The 20,549-nt window shown below is 47.2% G+C and overlaps 2 protein-coding genes across 5 annotated transcripts in view; one reads left to right on the plus strand and one right to left on the minus strand.

The window, feature by feature from the left end:
• Nucleotides 1-3,423, plus strand: part of kiaa0513 (KIAA0513 ortholog) — a 231,748-nt gene extending 228,325 nt beyond the window's left edge. For all 4 annotated transcript variants that reach the window (XM_063067280.1, XM_063067278.1, XM_063067277.1 and 1 more), the window contains one exon: nt 32-3,423. In XM_063067280.1, the coding sequence (XP_062923350.1) occupies nt 32-280 (249 nt within the window). In that variant the 3' untranslated portion in view covers nt 281-3,423. The remainder of the gene's footprint in view (nt 1-31) is intronic.
• Nucleotides 3,424-8,134: 4,711 nt separating this feature from the next.
• Nucleotides 8,135-20,549, minus strand: part of LOC134356367 (rhophilin-2-like) — a 51,208-nt gene continuing 38,793 nt past the window's right edge. The window contains exons 9-10 of the mRNA XM_063067281.1: nt 17,900-18,058; nt 8,135-9,665 (exon numbers count right to left, since the gene is read on the minus strand). Of these exons, the coding sequence (XP_062923351.1) occupies nt 9,429-9,665; nt 17,900-18,058 (396 nt within the window). The 3' untranslated portion in view covers nt 8,135-9,428. The remainder of the gene's footprint in view (nt 9,666-17,899; nt 18,059-20,549) is intronic.

A 20,549-nucleotide genomic window follows, 5' to 3' on the forward strand; every position in this document is an offset into this window, starting at 1 on the left:
CAGGGTGAGCTCACCCCGACTCTCTCTGCAGGTACACGAGGAGGGTCGGGACCGGGACCACAATCCATTTCTGCGCCACAGCCGCTCTGTTTTGTCTGACGCTGGGATCCTCGCCTCCGTCCAGAAGATCCCTGGAGTAGGGAAGGTGAAAGCAATGAATCTGCTCTGTCGGTTCCCCAGTATCCAGCAGCTCAGTGCTGCTACACAAGAGGAGCTGGAACCGGTGACCGGACCAGCTGTAGCTCAGCAGATCACAGAGTTCTTTTCACCAGTCCCCTAAGAAAGCATGTCCCAGCAGCCAAATCGTGTCGCTTTACCACAGTTACAAAGGTGCAGGGCACGGGAAACCTCCTCCTCCATATGGAGCTGTCTGATCCAGCTTTTCCCCACTGCTTGGTGTCTCATGATCAATCCACCAGATCCTCGACACGTGTACGCATCGGCTGTGGCTCCACCGCAGCCACACGCACAGGATGCAAGAACCTCTCTCCTCTATACGGGGTTGTTAGCTCTCAGCTTACCCCGCCGCTTGGTGTCTTGTGGACAACTTGCCAGATCCTCAACACGTGTACGCACCAGCTGGGGCTTCACCACAGCGACACACCTTCTCTATATGGGGCCGTCTGCTCCAACCTTACCCCACCGCTTGGTGTCTCGTGAACTTCTCACCAAGCCTCTGACACAGGCATGCACCAGCTGACAACCATGTGACTTTGCTGTAGCTACACAGACACAGGGAACAGGAATCTCTACCTCCATACAGGGTTGTGTCTACTCCACTGATATTTTGTGAACTCCTCGCCATTCCCCTGAAAAGGCACAAACCAGCTGTCTGACAGATACTCAAACACGTGGCTCCACTGTAGCTACAGAGACACAGGGATCGGAAACCTCTGCCTCCATCTCCATAAGGGGTCGTCTGCTCCAACCTTGCCCCACTGTTTGGTGTAGCGTGAACTTCTCACTACCCCCCGACACAGGCACACACCAGCTGTGGCTTCAGCATAACTCCGCAGGAGTGAGGCAAAGGGACCTCTACCTCCATACAGGGGTGCCTGCTCTGCCCTTACCCCACTCTGCTTGGTGTAGTGTGAACTTGTGCTGTTTCAGTTGTTGGGGGGTTGGGCAGTGTGACTGTGGGGCACCTCGAATGTCCCTCACTTCCCGAGCAACACTCCCCACAGTGTGACTGTGGGGCACCTCGAATGTCCCTCACTTCCCGAGCAACACTCCCCACAGTGTGACTGTGGGGCACCTCGAATGTCCCTCACGTCCAGTGAGCAACACTCCCCACAGTGTGACTGTGGGGCAGCACAATTGTCCCTCACTTCCCGAGCAACACTCCCCACAGTGTGACTGTGGGGCACCTCGAATGTCCCTCACGTCCAGTGAGCAACACTCCCCACAGTGTGACTGTGGGGCAGCACAATTGTCCCTCACGTCCCGAGCAACACTCCCCACAGTGTGACTGTGGGGCAGCACAATTGTCCCTCACGTCCCGAGCAACACTCCTCACTTGGGTTCAGATCCCGCTGCCCTGTGGCGCCACGTCAGAGATGTGCAGGTGGGGAGGGGTGAGAGATCTGTTCCAGTTGCATGTCTAGCTTTGCTGTGGCCACTGAAGGGGGTGGGGGGGGCGGTGCTGGAGCTGGACGCGTGCTGCTGGATTCTGCACTGGATTGGCGACTGGTCCCTCCTGTCGGTATTCACTTGGTGGGAGACAAGTCGCACTGCATGATATGAAAAAGTGTTCTTGCAGAAACGAGGCTCCAGGATACCATCCATGCACCATCAATCTGAAGGCCGTGACACTCAGGGACTTGGGCTATGTTATTTTTAAAATTTTTCTGTTTTCATAATTGTATGTGCTGTGTGTCTGTTGGTTCTGTGTTTTGTACTTTAGCCCCAGCGGAATGCTGTTTCATTTAGCTGTATTCAGGGGTATGGTTGAATGACAATTAAATAAACTTGAAATACAGAAGCTCAGAATGGGCTGTGTACTGGGAGCTGGCACTGCATTTGTACATAGACCTACTTCTGCTTCCTGGAATTTGGGACTCTGGGCCAAATTAGGATGCAGCTTTAGTGTAAGGGGACTGCAGGTTTGCGGGGGGAGGGGGAGGAATTCTGGCCAAGATGCTGGTGTGGTGTTGAGATGTAACCCTGTCTCCTCCCCAGCTGGTCTCATGGCACTGAAAAGACTGGATACAGTCTGTCTGGGGATGAGTACAGAAAGGACACATGGTAACGTGATGACCAGCTCGGCACACCACAGCCCTGTGATGGGGGAGCTCCTCAGATATAGTCTGACGTGCCCAGCGTTCCCACAGAATCTGGGGCATGTGCTTTACAAGGGCTGTGATCAGACCCATCCTGTGGTCTGCCGTTGAGAACAGAACATAGAACAGTACAGCATGGGAACAGGCCCACAATATTGTACTGAACCAGATGAAAAGCAAATCAAAAACACCCAAATGCTGCTCCCTCCAACTCCTTGCATCCCCATACCTTTCCAAACATCCCTGAAAGCCTCCAATGTATTCCAAGCAGCACATTCCAGGCATCCACAGTTCCCTCCCATCCCCTTTGAACCTACTCCCTCTCTCCTTCAAACAAGAACAAGTCTGCAGATGCTGGAAATGCAAGCAACACACAAAATGTTCAAGGAATTCAGCATCTATGGAAAAGAAAGTGTAGTACACCTGTGGTAGATTTAAAAGGTGGGGGTGGGGGAGGCAGAACCACCAGATGATAGGTGACCCCTGGAGGAGGAGGGATGAGGTAAAGAGCTGGGAAGTTGAATGAGAGGGGGAAAAGGGGATGGGAAATGGAGAAGTTGGGGGAGGGAATTATAGGAAGTCTGAGAAATCGCTGTTCATGCCATCAGATTGGAGGCTAGCCAAACCGAATGCAAGGTGCTGTTTCTCCAACTTGAGTGTTGTCTCATCCCAACAGTCGAGCAGGTCATGGACGGACTTACTGGTATGGGAAGTGGAATTAAAATGGGTGGCCACTGGGAGACCCCGCTTGTTCTAGCAGGCTCTGCGAAGCGGTCCCCAGTCTATGTCGGGTCTCATCAATATACAGGAGGCCACACCAGGAGCACCAAACACAGTAAATGACCCCAACAGACACACAGGTGAAGTGTTGCCACACCTGGAAGGACTATTTCAGGCCCTGGATGGTAGTGAGGGAGGAGGTGTAGGGGTGGGTGTAGCACTTGTTCTGCTTGCAAGGATAAGTGCCAGGAGGTAGATCAGTGGGGAGGGATGAATCGACAAGGGAGTCACATAGGGAGTGATCCCTGTGGAAAGCAGAAAGTGGTGGGAACCCATTGGAGATGGCAAAAATTTCAGAGAATTATGCGATGGGCACGGAGGCTGGTGGGGTGGTAGTGAGGACAAGAGGAACCCTATCTCAGGTAGGGTGGCCCACTTTCTTCAAACAAAAGGAGCAACCATGGGCACTGGTATGGGTCCCAGCAATGCCTAACCGTTTGTCAGCTACGTGGCCTACATTGGTGACCGTCCCGCACTTTTCCTACGCTACATCGACGACTGCATTTCCAACCCCTGGCTTCCCTTTCTCACTGTCTCTATCTCTGGAGAAAGCTTATCCATCGATGTCTATTACAAACCCACAGACTCTCATAGCTACTTGGACTACACCCTGTCCCACCCTGTTACTTGTAAAATCACCATCCCCTTCTTTCCACCATCAGTGCTGACCTGAACTGTGTCTCTTCCATTTCAGGCATATCCTTGCAGGATGAAGGAGGGAGGGAGGATGGGCTTGGAACATAGACCATTCCATGTAGCTGACAGACGGTCAGGTGTAGCTGGGACCCATGCCAGTGCCCATGGTTGCTCCTTTTGCTTGTATGAAGTGGGCCACCCTACCAAGGATAGGGTTCCTCTTGTCCTCACCTACCTCCACACCCATCACATAATTCTCCAAAACTCCCGCCACCTCCAACAGGATCCCACCACTAAGCTTATCTCTCCACCACCCTGCCTTTCTGCTTTCTACAGGGATCGATCTCTCTCTCTCCATCACTACTCAACTCAATACCACGAACTGAACTGAACTTTTACTCATCATCGTAAGACTATCTATTTACCCCTAGACTTGAAGAAGCTTGGTTTTCGTATATTTCCACACATATATAATCATTGCAAACCTGCTTTATATATCTGCATTTATATTACTGTATTACATAGTTACTAATAAATTCCATTAGTTACCAGCAATACCAGACTCCAAAGTGTTTTCCATCTCTGCTGGTTCTTTAACCCGTCATGGGGTACGTGACAAATAAAAACAAGTATTCCACAAGCCTTCTTAACCACCTTATTGACCTGTGTAATCACTGTCAAATAACTATGAACTTGGATCCCAAGACCTCAGTGCTGAGCAACGCTGTTCAGGTTCTTGCCCTTAATTGTGTACTGTCTCTTTGCATTTACCCCACCACAGCACAACATCTCATATTTATCTAGGTCAAGCTCCATTTGCCTTTTCTCTGCCCATATCCACAACTGATCTATATTGTGCTGTATTCTTTGCCAGTCTTCTACACTATCCACAACTCCACCAATTTTGGTGTCATCTGAAAACTTACTAATAAACCTATCTACATTTTCTTTCAGGCCTGTAAGGCCACAAGACAAAGGAACAGAATTACACCATTCAGCCCATTGAGTCTACTCTGCCATTCCATCAAGGCTGATTCCAGATCCCACTCAACCCCATACACCTGCCTTCTCACCATGTCCTTTGATGCCCTGACTGATCAGGAAATGATCAACTTCCATCTTAAATATACCCACAGACTTGGCCTCCACCACAGTCAGTGGCAGAATATTCTACAGATTAACTACTCTGGCTAAAAAAATTCCTTTTACCTCTGTTCTAAAGGGTCACCCCTCAATTTTGAGGCTGTGCCCTCTAGTTCTGGATACACCCACCATAGGAAACATCCTCTCCACATCCACCCTATCTGGTCCTTTCAACATTCGGTAGTTTTCAATGAGATTCCCACCCATCCTTCTAAATTCTAGTGAGTTCAGGCCCAAAACTGCCAAACATTCATTTGTTAACACTTTCATTTCCAGAATCATCCTTGTGAACCTCCTCTAGACTCTCTCCAATGACAACATATCCTTTCTGAGATATGGAGCCCAAAACTGTTGACAATACTCCAAGTGCAGCCTGACTAGTGTCTTATAAAGCCTCAGCATTGACTCCTATTGAAAGAAATGCTAATATTGCATTTGCCTTCTTTACCACAGACTCAATCTGTAAATTAATCTTCTGGGAGTCTTGCACGAGGACTCCTAAGTCCCTTCACACCTCAGATATTTGAAACTTCTCCCCATTTAGATAATAGTCTGCACTAGTGTTCTTTTTATGAAAATGCATTAGTACACATTTCCCCACACTGTATTCCATCTGCCACTTTTTTGTCCATTCTTCCAATTTGTCTAAGTCCTGCTGCAATCACATTGCTTCCTCAGCCCTACCTACCCCTCCACCTATCTTCGTTTCATCCACAAACTTTGCCACAAAGCCAGCAATTCCATTATCTAAATCACTGACAAACAATGTGAAAAACAGCAGTCCCAATACTGACCCCTGAGGAACACCACTAGTCACTGGAAGCCAACTGGAAAAGGCCTTATGTGTGGCGCTTTATCAAATGCCTTCTGAAAATCCATGAAAATGACATCCACTGCCTCTCCTTTGTCCACCCTGCTTGTTACTTCCTCGAACAGATTTGTCAGTGTTACGAGACCACAGGTTTCGTTCACTGTGGACTGTCACTTTAAGAGACACTTGGTTGAGGTGGGACTATGATATCAGTATGACAGACTGCTGAGATTTTCCGTGTGTTGTAAGGACAGAGAGACAGGCTGTGGGAACTTCAGCTTGTCACTGCTATGGTTTGGAACTCTCCTATGCCCAAAAGATTGGGGTGATCATCAGCACACAGTCCACAATGGATGTGTGACTGTCACTTTGTATAATCCATATGTATGGATTTGTGGGAGTACCCTGTGGTATCACTTTTGTTGGCCCTTACCTGGAATCGAGGTGTTTTGTTGTAACCACTTGAAGATGATATTCCTGTGACTGTCACCTAGTGATTTTTCTAAGTGGATTTCAGAACGACTCGACGGATAAGATCTTCGGCGACTGTTATTTCGTTTACCCAGCGTGGAATTTGTGGAATTCTTTGTAATTGCCTTCTCTCTATACTTTGGTGTGGATTTTTCGTGTGGCATAATTTACATATTACTATTTAATTATTTATGGTTTTATTACTATTTATTACCTATGGTGCAACTGTAACAAAAACCAATTTCCCCCCGGGATCAATAAAGTATGACTATGACCATGACTATGGCTATTAACGATTCTCTCCCCTCACACTTATTCTGTGGATTACTGAACTTTTTTACTTTACCATCTTAAGACTTTAAGCATTTTTTCCCAAGCTTGATAGTTTGGGAGCTATATGTACACATGTATACATGCATAACACTGTTAACTTCTTGTTTATTTCATTTAATCTTTCATATTTGGAGCAGATACTAATAAAGATAATGGTTTTAACATCGAAAACCAGACTCCATTTGTGATCTATTGCTGCTGGTATGTAACATCAGGCAAGATTTTCCTTTACAGAAACATGCTGACTTACTTTATCATTAGTCTCCAAGTACCTTGAAACTTTATCGTTAATAGTAGACTCCAACACTTTCCCAACCACTGAGGTTAGACTAACTGGCCTATAATTTCCTTTCTTTTGCTTTCCTCCTTTCTTAAAGAGTGGATTGACATTTTCAATCTTTCAGTCCTCTGGGACCATGCCAGAATCTTGAAAGATCACGACCATTGCATCAGTTATTTCTTCGGCAACTTCTCAGGACTCTGGGATGTAGAGATTAGGAACAGTAAAGGGAAAAAAAAAATCACTAGTGGGAGTTGTCTATTGGCCACCAAATACTAACATTACAGTGGCACAGGCAACAGAGAAATATCTGAGGCATGTGAGTATGGAACAGCAGTTATCGTGGGGGACTTTAACTTACACATAGACTGGGTGAATCAAGTTAGTCAAGGCAGTCTTGAGGAGGGCTCCATAGAATGCATCCATGATGTTACTGAACCTACAAGGGAACGTGCTATCTTAGATCTGGTCCTGTGCAATGAGACGGGTAAAATTAATGATCTTATAGTTAGGGATCCTTTTGGAATGTGTGATCACAGTATGACTGAGTTTCTCATACAAATGGAGGGTGCAATAGTTCGATCTAAAACCAGTGTACTGTGTCTAAACAATGGAGACTGCAACGGGATGAGGGAGGATTTGGTTTGTGTAGACTGGACTGGGAACACAGGAACAGCAGAAGACTTTCAAGTTGATTTTTCACGGTGCTCAACAAAAGTATATTCCAGTTAAAAGCAATGACAGTAGGGTGGGGAGAGCCAGCCTCGGATAGCTAAGGAAATAAAAGAAGGCATCAAACTAAAAGCTCGTGCGTACAAAGTCACTAAGAGCAGTGGGAAACTGGAAGATTGAGAAAACTTTAAAAAGTAACAAAAAACCACGAAGCAAGAAATAAAGAAAGCTTGATTAGGAAAATAAACTAGCACAAAATATAGAAAACGTAGTAAAAGTTTTTACAATTATATAAAGCGGAAAAGGGTGGCTGAAGTGTACACAGGTCCCTTGGAAGACAAGAAGGGGGAATTGATATTGTCCCTGATTAGTTGTGCGACTCTGCCCCTCCCCCCATGGGACTTGTCCTGTGGAGGGGGGGAGCTGGGGGCTGCTCGGAGATAGTCAGCACATGTCCAGCAGAGTCTGAGGTCTGAAATTACTCAGTACTCGGATCAGATGAAACAAACATTTTGCTGGGAAAGGCCAGGAGAGTTTATCACCCAGAACCTCCCAGCCTACCCAATCAGAGGGACAGGCTAATTACAACCAAACTTATCCCCTCCCATCTCCCCTCAGTCAGCAAGAGTCCATCACCCTCCCCAGCACAGCCAACAAGGGTCTCTACCTAGTTGTTTCTAACAAGTGTGACACTCCTCTGGTTCAATAAACATGAGACACAGGCAGATTTACATGTGCTTTTAATTCCTGCACAAATAGAAACACATTACAGATGATCACAGAAGGGTGAGTACATTGTTTTAAGCAGCTCCAGTGGTAACAAATCACCTGTTTGTAGGCAGGCGAGGATTCTATTCTCTCTTAGAATGAGAAAGGGACATCACTCAAACAGACATCGCCTTGTGGTCAAGAGTCACCTGTGCTATAGAAGGCTGAGGAGGCCAAGTTATTGAGTATACTCAAAGCAGAGATTGATGAGTTGCTGATTAGTCAGAGTGTCAAAGGTCACAGGGAGAAGGCAGGAGAATGGGATTGAAAGAGATAATAAAATGGTGGAGCAGACACGATGGGCCAAATGGCCTAATTCTGCTCCTTTGTCTTAACATCTAAGGGGCAGAGGGCTCTATTTTGATCTCGGGTTGGCATCAGTGAACTTTGGTTCCAGTTTCTCATGCCAGGTGCAGGACTGGGAGAATGTAAAGTGCTCATCACAAACATGGGGATTGAGGAATTGTAAATAGCAAAGCATGAACAGCAGAAAGACTTCATTTACAGCCGCACCCACGCAAACCCCGGTGAATGATTTTAACTGGAAAAATAAAACTTGCCATATAAAGTTGCTTCATTTATAAAAATCATTCTCTAGTTATAGGATTTTCTTATTTCTAGTCTATTTGTTAAATTAAGACAATTTCCATTTGAGTATCAAACAGTAATATTTTAAATCTACGCTGTAGACATCGATCATCTAAGTGTATAGAGACGAGCTGGTTTCCACTCGACCCAAATCTGGACATTAATAGCCACAGATTGTGAGGAGAGTTTCATGTAGGCACCATACATTGACCCCGTCTCTGTTCTCACCGGTTCCCCAGACAAGGTGGGGAAGCCCATCATGCTCAAACCGCAGCCGAACCAAGCCAATGGAGACTGCATGGTACCTGTTCTCAACAGCTTCTTGATTAGTCAGGGCTCGAAAGGTTATGGAGAGAAGGCAGGAGAATGGGGTTGAGAGGGATGATATATCAGTCATAATGAGCAGAGCAGACTCAGTGGGCTGAATGGCCTAATTCTGCTCCCATACCTTCAGACGTGAACTGTAAAACCATGTGTTGTGGAGTGAGGCCAAGGAGAAATACCTGGGGGGCCGCACACACATCTGAATGTCAGACATCCCGTGAGAGAGGCTCAGAGGTGACTGAGTCAACGATTCAAGAGTTGTTCAGGTTATGACTGTTGGTTGGGTGAGAGCTGGAGCAGGCGACGAGTGTCTCTTCACCAAGTCGTGATGATGGCTGGTCAGTCAGAAAAGAGAGCTGTCATTGGCGAGATTGCCTCCAGAGAAAGACTTGAATCCAGTGTCCATGGCCAAGTGAAGGTGGACCGTGCTCGAAGCCTTCTTTCTGTTCTTGCTCCCCCAGCTCAGAAATGACAGCTTCTTTGAGACTTTCTTGTTTTCACTGTTCTTCCCCTCATCAAGGGCCCAGCAGGACAGGGAGTAGGCTTTGGACAACCCACTGCTGAATGTGGCACACTTGGGCTGCAATCAAATATCAACCAAAACACATCAAGACATGTAAAAACCCCATGTGTGTGTGAGATCATGGACCTGCTAAACCAGCCCCACTGGCTAAACCCCAGGGAGGGTCCAGGCGCTCAACAACATAAACACAAAAGATTCTGAAGATTATGGAAATACTGAGCAACACAAAACAAATACCAAGCAACATGAAACTCAGCAGGTCAGGCAGCATCTATGGGGAGTAAACAGTCAACAATTTGGGCTGAGACCCTTCATCGGGACTGGAAAGGAAAGGGACAGAAGCCAAAATAAGAAGGTTATGGAGGGAAGGAGCTCAAGCTGTAGGGGAGATGTGAACCCAGGTGTAGGGGAGAAAGTGTACTGACATGAATAGTGGATTGGTTAACCAATAGAAGGCAGAGAGTTGGTATAAATGGGTGTTTCTCCGGCTGGCAGTCAGTGGTAAGTGGGGTGCCGCAGGGGTCGGTGCTGGGCCCGCAGCTGTTTACCATTTACATTGATGATTTGGGAGAGGGGACTGACTGTGAAGAAGAAGATTTACTGATGACACTAAACTGAGTGGAAAAGCAAATTGTACAGAGGATGTGGAGAGTCTGCAGAGGGATATAGATAGGTTAAGTGAGTGGGCCAAGGTCTGGCAGATGGAATACAACGTTGGTAAATGCGAGATCATCCACTTTGGAAGGAATAATAGAAGAGCAGATTATTATTTAAACGGTGAAAGATTGCAGCATGCTGTTGTGCAGAGGGACTTGGGAGTGCTTGTGCATGAATCGCAAAAAGTTGGCTTGCAGGTACAACAGGTTATTAAGAAGGCAAATAGAATAACCATATAACAATTACAGCACGGAAACAGGCCATCTCAGCCCTTTTAGTCCGTGCCGAACTCTTACTCTCACCTAGTCCCACCAACCTGCACTCAGCCCATAACCCTCCATTCCTTTCCTGTCCATATATCTATCCAATTTAACTTTAAATGACAACATCGAACCTGCCTCAACCACTTCTGCTGGAAGCTCATTCCACACAGCTACCACTCTCTGAGTAAAGAAGTTCCCTCTCATGTTACCCCCAAACTTTTGCCCTTTAACTCTCAAATCGTGTCCTCTTGTTTGAATCTCCCCCACTCTCAATGGAAAGAGCCTATCCCGCTCATAATTTTAAACACCTCTATCAAGTCCCCCCTCAACCTCCTACGTTCCAAAGAATAAAGACCCAACTTGTTCAACCTTTCTCTGTAACTTAGGAGATGAAACCCAAGTAACATTCTAGTAAATCTATGTACTCTCTGAATTTTGTTGACATTTTTCCTATAATTCAGCGACCAGAACTGTACACAATATTCCAAATTTGGCCTTACCAATGCCTTGTACAATTTCAACATTACATCCCAACTCCTTACTCAATGCTCTGAGTTATAGAGGCCAACATACCAAAAGCTTTCTTCACCACCCTATCCACATGAGATTCCATCTTCAGGGAACTATGTACCATTATTCCTAGATCCCCCTGTTCTATTGCATTCTTCAATGCCCTACCATTTACCATGTATGTCCTATTTTGATTAGTCCTACCAAAACGTAGCTCCTCACATTTATCAGCATTAACCTCCATCTGCCATCTTTCAGCCCACTGTTCTAACTAGCCTAAATCTCTCTGCAAGCTTTGAAAATCTACTTCATTATCCACAACTCCACCTATCTTAGTATTATCTGCATACTTACTCATCCAATTTACCATCTCATCATCTAGATCATTAATATATATGACAAACAACATTGGACGCAGTACAGATCCCTGAGGCACACCACTACACACTGTCCTCCAACTGACAAACAGTTATCCACCACTACTCTCTGGCATCTCCCATCCAGCCACTGCTGAATCCATTTTACTACTTCTATATTAATACCTAACAATTGCACCTTCCTAACTAACCTTCTGTGTGGAACCTTGTCAAAGGCCAAACTGAAGTCCATATAGACAACTTCCACCGCTTTACCCTCGTCAACTTTCCTAGTAACCTCTTCAAAAAATTCAATAAGATTTATCAAACATGACCTTCCATGCACAAATCCATGTTGACTGTTCCTAATCAGACCCTGTCTATCCAGATAATTATATATACCATCTCTAAGAATACTTTCCATCAATTTACCCACCACTGACGTCAAATTCACAGGCCGATAATTGCTAGATTTACTCTTAGAACCCTTTTTAAACAATGGAACATCATGAGCAATACGCCAATCCTCCGGCACCATCCCCGTTTCTAATGACATTTGAAATATTTCTGTCAGAGCCCCTATTATTTCCACACTAACTTCCCTCAAGGTCCTGGGGAATATCCTGTCCGGACCCGGAGACTTATCCACTTTTATATTCCTTAGAAGTGCCAGTACTTCCTCTTCTTTAATCATCATAGTTTCCATAACTACCCTACTTGTTTCCCTTACCTTACACAATTCAATATGTGAATACAGAAGAAAAGAAATTGTTCAAAATCTCCCCCGTCTCTTTTGGCTCCGCACATAGCCATCCGCTCTGATTCTCTAAGGGACCAATTTTATCCCTCACTGTCCTTTTGCTATTAATATAACTGTAGAAACCCTTTGGATTTATTTTCACCTTACTTGCCAAAGCAACCTCATATCTTCTTTAAAAACGCAAACAAGAGGAATTCTGCAGATGCTGGAAATTCAAGCAACACACATCAAAGTTGCTGGTGAACGCAGCAGGCCAGACAGCATCTCTAGGAAGAGGTACAGTCGACGTTTCAGGCCGAGACCCTTCGTCAGGACTAACTGAAGGAAGAGTTAGTAAGAGATTTGAAAGTGGGAGGGGGAGGGGGAGATCCAAAATGACAGGAGAAGGCAGGAGGGGGAGGGATGGAGCCACGAGCTGGACAGGTGATTGGCAAAGGGGATATGAAAGGATCATGGGACAGGAGGCCCAGGGAGAAGGAAAAAGTGGGGGGGGAACCCAGAGGATGGGCAAGAGGTATAGTCAGAGGGACAGAGGGAGAAAAAGGAGAGAGAGAGAAAGAATGTGTGTATAAAAATAAATAACGGATAGGGTACAAGGGGGAGGTGGGTCATTAGCGGAAGTTAGAGAAGTCAATGTTCATGCCATCAGGTTGGAGGCTACCCAGATGGAATATAAGGTGTTGTTCCTCCAACCTGAGTGTGGCTTCATCTTTACAGTAGAGGAGGCCGTGGATAGACATGTCAGAATGGGAATGGGATGTGGAATTAAAATGTGTGGCCACTGGGAGATCCTGCTTTCTCTGGTGGACAGAGCGTAGGTGTTCAGCAAAGCGGTCTCCCAGTCTGCGTCGGGTCTCGCCAATATATAGAAGGCCACATCGGGAGCACCGGACACAGTATATCACCCCAGCCGACTCACGGGTGAAGTGTTGCCTCACCTGGAAGGACTGTTTGGGGCCCTGAATGGTGATGAGGGAGGAAGTGTAAGGGCATGTATAGCACTTGTTCCGCTTACAAGGATAAGCGCCAGGAGGGAGATCGGAGGAGAGGGATGGGGGGGACGAATGGACAAGGGAGTTGCGTAGGGAGCGATCCCTGCGGAAAGCAGGGTTGGAGGGGGAGGGAAAGATGTGCTTAGTGGTGGGATCCTGTTGGAGGTGGCGGAAGTTACGGGGAATAATATGTTGGACCCGGAGGCTGGTGGGGTGGTAGGTGAGGACCAGGGGAACCGTATTCCTAGTGGGGTGGTGGGAGGATGGAGTGAGAGCAGATGTGCGTGAAATGGGGGAGATGCGTTTGAGAGCAGAGTTGATGGTGGAGGAAGGGAAGCCCCTTTCTTTAAAAAAGTAGGGCATCTCCTTCGTCCTGGAATGAAAAGCCTCATCCTGAGAGCAGATGCGGCGGAGATGGAAGAATTGCGAGAAGGGGATGGCATTTTTGCAAGAGACAGGGTCCGGGTCCAATATATTATTCTCCGTAACTTCCACCACCTCCAACTTTATCCCACCTCTAAGCACATCTTTCCCTCCGCCCCCCCCCCACTTTCCACAGGGATCACTCCCTACGCGATTCCTTTGTCCACTCGTCCCCCCCATCCCTCCCCACTGATCTCCCTCCTGGCACTTATACTTGTAAGCGGAACAAGTGCTACACATGCCCTTACACTTCCTCCCTTACCACCATTCAGGGCCCCAGACAGTCCTTCCAGGTGAGGCGACACTTCACCTGTGAGTCGGCTGGGGTGATATACTGCGTCCGGTGCTCCCGATGTGGCCTTCTATATATTGGCGAGACCCGAAGCAGACTGGGAGGTTGTTTTGCTGAACACCTACACTCTGTCCGCCAGAGAAAGCAGGATCTCCCAGTGACCACACATTTTAATTCCACATCCCATTCCCATTCTGACATGTCTATCCACGGCCTCCTCTACTGTAAAGATGAAGCCACACTCAGGTTGGAGGAACAATACCTGGTATTCCATCTAGGTAGCCTCCAAACTGATGGCATGAACACCGACTTCTCTAACTTCTGCTAATGCCCCACCTCCCCCTCGTACCCCATCCGTTATTTATTTTTATACACACATTCTTTCTCTCTCTCTCCTTTTTCTCCCTTTGTCCCTTTGACTATACCCCTTGCCCATCATCTGGGTTCCCCCCCCCTGCTTTTCCTTCTTCCTGAGCCTCCTGTCCCATGATCCTCTCATATCCCCTTTGCCAATCACCTGTCCAGCTCTTGGCTCCATCCCTCCCCCTCCTGTCTTCTCCTATCATTTTGGATCTCCCCCTCCCACTTTCAAATCTCTTACTAACTCTTCCTTCAATTAGTCCTGACGAAGGGTCTCGGCCTGAAACGTCGACTGTACCTCCTCCTAGAGATGCTGCCTGGCCTGCTGCGTTCACCAGCAACTTTGATGTGTGTTGCTCATATCTTCTTTTAGCTTTTCTAATTTCTTTCTTAAGTTTCTTTTTACATTCTTTATATTCCTCGAGCACCTCATTTACTCCAAGCTGCCTATATTTATTGTAGATCTCTCTCTTTTTCCGAACCAAGTTTCCAATATCCCTTGAAAACCATGGTTCTCTCAAACTTTTAACCTTTCCTTTCAACCTAACAGGAACATAAAGATTCTGTATCCTCAAAATTTCACCTTTAAATGACCTCTATTTCTCTATTACATCCTTCCCATAAAACAAATTGTCCCAATCCACTCCTCCTAAATCCTTTCGCATCTCCTCAAAGTTAGCCTTTCTCCAATCAAAAATCTCAACCCTGGGTCCAGTCCTATCCTTCTCCATAATTATACTGAAACTAATGGTATTGTGATCACTGGACCTGAAGTGCTCCCCAACACCTACCCAGTCACCTGACCTATCTCATTCGCTAACAGGAGATCCAACACTGCCCCTTCTCTAGTTGGTACCTCTATGTATTGCTCTAAAAAACTATCTTGCACACATTTGACAAACTCCAAACCATCCAGCCCTTTTACAGAATGGGTTTCCCAGTCTATGTGTAGAAAATTAAAATCTCGCACAATCACAACCTTGTACTTACTACAAATATCTGCTATCTCCTTACAAATTTGCTCCTCCAATTCTCGCTCCCTGTTAGGTGGTCTATAATACACCCCTATAAGCGTTACTATACCTTTCCCATTCCTCAATTCCACCCAAATGGCCTCCCTCGACGAGCCCTCTAATCTATCCTGCCAGAGAAACCGCTGTTATATTTTCTCTGACAAGCAATGCAACGCCTCTCCCTCTTGCCCCTCCTATTCTATCACACCTGAAGCAACGAAATCCAGGAATATTTAGTTGCCAATCACACCCCTCCTGCAACCACGTTTCACTAATAGCTACATCATATTTCTAGGTATCAATCCATGCTCTAAGCTCATCCACCTTTCTTACAATGCTCCTAGCATTAAAATAGATTCATTTAAGAAACTCCTTGTCCCCAACTTTTTCGGAATGTTGGCCTTCATTGCTAGAGGGATTGAATTCAAGAGCAGGGAGGTCATGCTGCAACTGTACAGGGTACTGGTGGGGCCACACCTGGAGTACTGTGTGCAGTTCTGGTCTCCATACTTGAGGAAGGATATACTGGCTTCGGAGGCACTGCAGACAAGGTTCACCAGGTTGATTCCAGAGACAAAGGGGTTAACCTATGAGGAGAGATTGAGTCGTCTGGGACTATACTCTCTGGAGTTCAGAAGAATGAGAGGGGATCTTATAGAAACATACAACATTTTGAAAGGGATAGATAAGATAGAAGTATGAAAGTTGTTTCCATTGGTAGGTGAGACTAGAACTAGGGGATATTCCCTCAAGTTTCAAGGGAGAAGATTTAGGACGGAGATGAGGAGAAACTGTTTTTCCTAGAGAGTGATGAATCTGTGGAATTCTCTGCCCTGGGAAGCAGTTGAGGCTCCTTCACTAAATATATTTAAGAAACAGTTAGATAGGTTTTTACATATTTGGGGAATTAAGGATTATGGGGAAAAGGCAGGTAGGTGGAGCTGAGTTTACGGACAGATCAGCCATGATCTTATTGAATGAAACACTCAGGGCACGCTGGAGGAACTCAGCAGGTCGGGCAGCATCAGTGGAAACGTTGACTCATCGTTTCCACGGATGCTGCCCGACCTGCTGAGTTCCTCCAGCGTGTTGTGAGTGTTGCTTTGATCCCAGCATCTGCAGATTATTTTGTGTTTATCTTATTGAATGGCGGGGCAGGCTCAATGGGCCGGATCGCCTACTCCTGCTCCTATTTCTTATGTTCTTTACAAAAGTCTTGAATATAATTTAGTAACTCAGTGCTGGTCCGTACTATAGTTCCTGCTGGATCTCGGCAGGAAAGGGGTTGGGATATTTGCTGAAATCTGCAGTTAGGTGCAGAGAGCAAGTGGGAAGCTCCTCACTGTGAGGAAAATGTTTGCTGAGGCTTACCTGATCTTGTGTAAAGGGAGCACACCTACACAGGGCACTGTCTGCTCCACCCCTGTCCACAGATCCACCATCTGATACTCAGTACCCTCCCCCATTGAGATCAGGCCTCGAGGACATGGTTCCCTCTCATTTCATTTTAAGCAGCTGTGCAGACCAACCATTGCCCTCAGCAGGAAAATTTTACACAGCTTGAAAACTGCAGAGCACTTTAATAAAACATCATAGAAAAGAAAATTCCAGCTGCACGACACCAAGGCTACGTGCGTGGGAGCATTTCAGTTACTGCGCGGCCGCTCACCCATGCAGTTTAGAGGAAACAGTGCTCCAAGGGCACAGGTCACTGCAGATGATGATGGTAGCGTATTCCCAGGGTTGAAATGTCTAATACCAGAGGGCATGCATTTAAGTAGAGAGGGGTAATTTCAAAGGAGATGTGAGGGGCAAGTTTGTTTCCCAGACAGAGTGACGGTTGCCTGGAATGGACTGACTGGGATGGTGGTAAAGCAGATATATTTAGGGACTTTTCACAGAAGTTTAGATAGACACATGAATGTAAGGAAAATGGAAGGGATATGGACAACACATACAGAATGGTGGAGGAACACAGCAGCTCAGGCAGCATGAATGGAAACGAATAAACAGTTGATCTTTCAGGCTTCACTTGGGCTGGAAAGGAGGCACCAGAATAATAAGGTAGGAGGAGGGGAAGGAGTACAAGCTATGGTGATAGGTGAAGCCAGGTGGTGGGAAAGGTATCTGATAGGAGAGGAGAATCGATGATGGGAGAAAGGGAAGGAGAAGGGGCACCAGGGGGCGGTGATAGGCAGGTGTGAGGAAGAGGGAAGAGGCCAGAGTGGGGAATAAAAGAAGAGGGAAGGGGAGGGAAAACATTGACAATATGTAGGCAGAGGGGATGAGTTTAGTTAGCCATTTGATTGGTTCGGCACAATATTGTTCCTGTGCTGTAGTGCTCTGCGTTAGGCTAGATCAATGGGAGGAAGGGACTGAGCGGCATTAATTGTGCCATTGGCCCAGTGAAGGGTAAACCAGGCCAAACTGTTTTCTTGTGCCACCCATGAGGATGCCCCCCAACCCCAGAACCTCAACTCTTACACAAAGAGTAAGCCAGCCTTTGGAAGTACCAGCGATCACCTAGCCCCTTGCCCCTGTCAATCAACTTTTCCGGGGCAGGGTCTGACTGGCAAATCCCAGCTGGATTTCTAGTCTCCTGTTTCTGTGGCCTGCCTCAGGGGATTGGAGCCAGCACCCACCTACCCCAGCCACACGGACTCACCATCTGTGCGGGCTCCAGCACCTGGGGACTGACCACCTCGATGTCCAGTCCATCATCAGGCATTCCCCTCAGCATCTCCAGCACCTTGCTCACCGAGCTCCACTTACAGTCTGTTCCTGCCACCCTCACAATGACATCTCCATCCTTCAGACCCAGAGCCTGCAGAGAGTGGGAGACATTCAGATACAGAGCCATTTAACTGTCACATCTGCACTGAGGCACGCATCACACATTCCAGCACTAACACAGCATGCCCACGACGTTCACAGAACACAACAAACAACAGTCATAACAGCAGAACAAACCCTGTTCCTCCCTTCACCAGCACACTATCCTTCCCCAGTAGAACAAACGCTGTTCCTCACTCACACACCATCCTTCCCCAGTAGAACAAACCCTGTTCCTCACTCACTCACACACCATCCTTCCCCAGTAGAACAAACCCTGTTCCTCACTCACACACCATCCTTCCCCAGTAGAACAAACCCTGTTCCTCACTCACTCACACACCATCCTTCCCCATTAGAACAAACCCTGTTCCTCACTCACACACCATCCTTCCCCAGTAGAACAAACCCTGTTCCTCACTCACTCACTCACCATCCTTCCCCGGTAGAACAAACCCTGTTCCTCACTCACTCACACACCATCCTTCCCCAGTAGAACAAACCCTGTTCCTCACTCACACACCATCCTTCCCCAGTAGAACAAACCCTGTTCCTCACTCACTCACACACCATCCTTCCCCAGTAGAACAAACCCTGTTCCTCACTCACTCACACACCATCCTTCCCCAGTAGAACAAACCCTGTTCCTCACTCACACACCATCCTTCCCCAGTAGAACAAACCCTGTTCCTCACTCACTCACCATCCTTCCCCAGTAGAACAAACCCTGTTCCTCACTCACTCACACACCATCCTTCCCCGGTAGAACAAACCCTGTTCCTCACTCACACACCATCCTTCCCCAGTAGAACAAACCCTGTTCCTCACTCACTCACACACCATCCTTCCCCATTAGAACAAACCCTGTTCCTCACTCACACACCATCCTTCCCCAGTAGAACAAACCCTGTTCCTCACTCACTCACTCACCATCCTTCCCCAGTAGAACAAACCCTGTTCCTCACTCACTCACTCACCATCCTTCCCCGGTAGAACAAACCCTGTTCCTCACTCACTCACACACCATCCTTCCCCAGTAGAACAAACCCTGTTCCTCACTCACACACCATCCTTCCCCAGTAGAACAAACCCTGTTCCTCACTCACTCACACACCATCCTTCCCCAGTAGAACAAACCCTGTTCCTCACTCACTCACACACCATCCTTCCCCAGTAGAACAAACCCTGTTCCTCACTCACACACCATCCTTCCCCAGTAGAACAAACCCTGTTCCTCACTCACTCACCATCCTTCCCCAGTAGAACAAACCCTGTTCCTCACTCACTCACACACCATCCTTCCCCGGTAGAACAAACCCTGTTCCTCACTCACTCACCATCCTTCCCCGGTAGAACAAACCCTGTTCCTCACTCACACACCATCCTTCCCCAGTAGAACAAACCCTGTTCCTCACTCACTCACACACCATCCTTCCCCAGTAGAACAAACCCTGTTCCTCACTCACACACCATCCTTCCCCAGTAGAACAAACCCTGTTCCTCACTCACACACCATCCTTCCCCAGTAGAACAAACCCTGTTCCTCACTCACACACCATCCTTCCCCAGTAGAACAAACCCTGTTCCTCACTCACTCACACACCATCCTTCCCCAGTAGAACAAACCCTGTTCCTCACTCACACACCATCCTTCCCCAGTAGAACAAACCCTGTTCCTCACTCACACACCATCCTTCCCCAGTAGAACAAACCCTGTTCCTCACTCACACACCATCCTTCCCCAGTAGAACAAACCCTGTTCCTCACTCACACACCATCCTTCCCCAGTAGAACAAACCCTGTTCCTCACTCACACACCATCCTTCCCCAGTAGAACAAACCCTGTTCCTCACTCACACACCATCCTTCCCCAGTAGAACAAACCCTGTTCCTCACTCACACACCATCCTTCCCCAGTAGAACAAACCCTGTTCCTCACTCACACACCATCCTTCCCCAGTAGAACAAACCCTGTTCCTCACTCACACACCATCCTTCCCCAGTAGAACAAACCCTGTTCCTCACTCACACACCATCCTTCCCCAGTAGAACAAACCCTGTTCCTCACTCACACACCATCCTTCCCCAGTAGAACAAACCCTGTTCCTCACTCACACACCATCCTTCCCCAGTAGAACAAACCCTGTTCCTCACTCACACACCATCCTTCCCCAGTAGAACAAACCCTTCACAGAACAAACCCTGTTCCTCACTCACACACCATCCTTCCCCAGTAGAACAAACCCTGTTCCTCACTCACACACCATCCTTCCCCAGTAGAACAAACCCTGTTCCTCACTCACACACATCCTTCCCCAGTAGAACAAACCCTGTTCCTCACTCACACACCATCCTTCCCCAGTAGAACAAACCCTGTTCCTCACTCACACACCATCCTTCCCCAGTAGAACAAACCCTGTTCCTCACTCACACACCATCCTTCCCCAGTAGAACAAACCCTGTTCCTCACTCACACACCATCC

This window comes from Mobula hypostoma, chromosome 14, assembly GCF_963921235.1.
Source record: "Mobula hypostoma chromosome 14, sMobHyp1.1, whole genome shotgun sequence".
NCBI lineage: Eukaryota > Metazoa > Chordata > Chondrichthyes > Myliobatiformes > Myliobatidae > Mobula > Mobula hypostoma.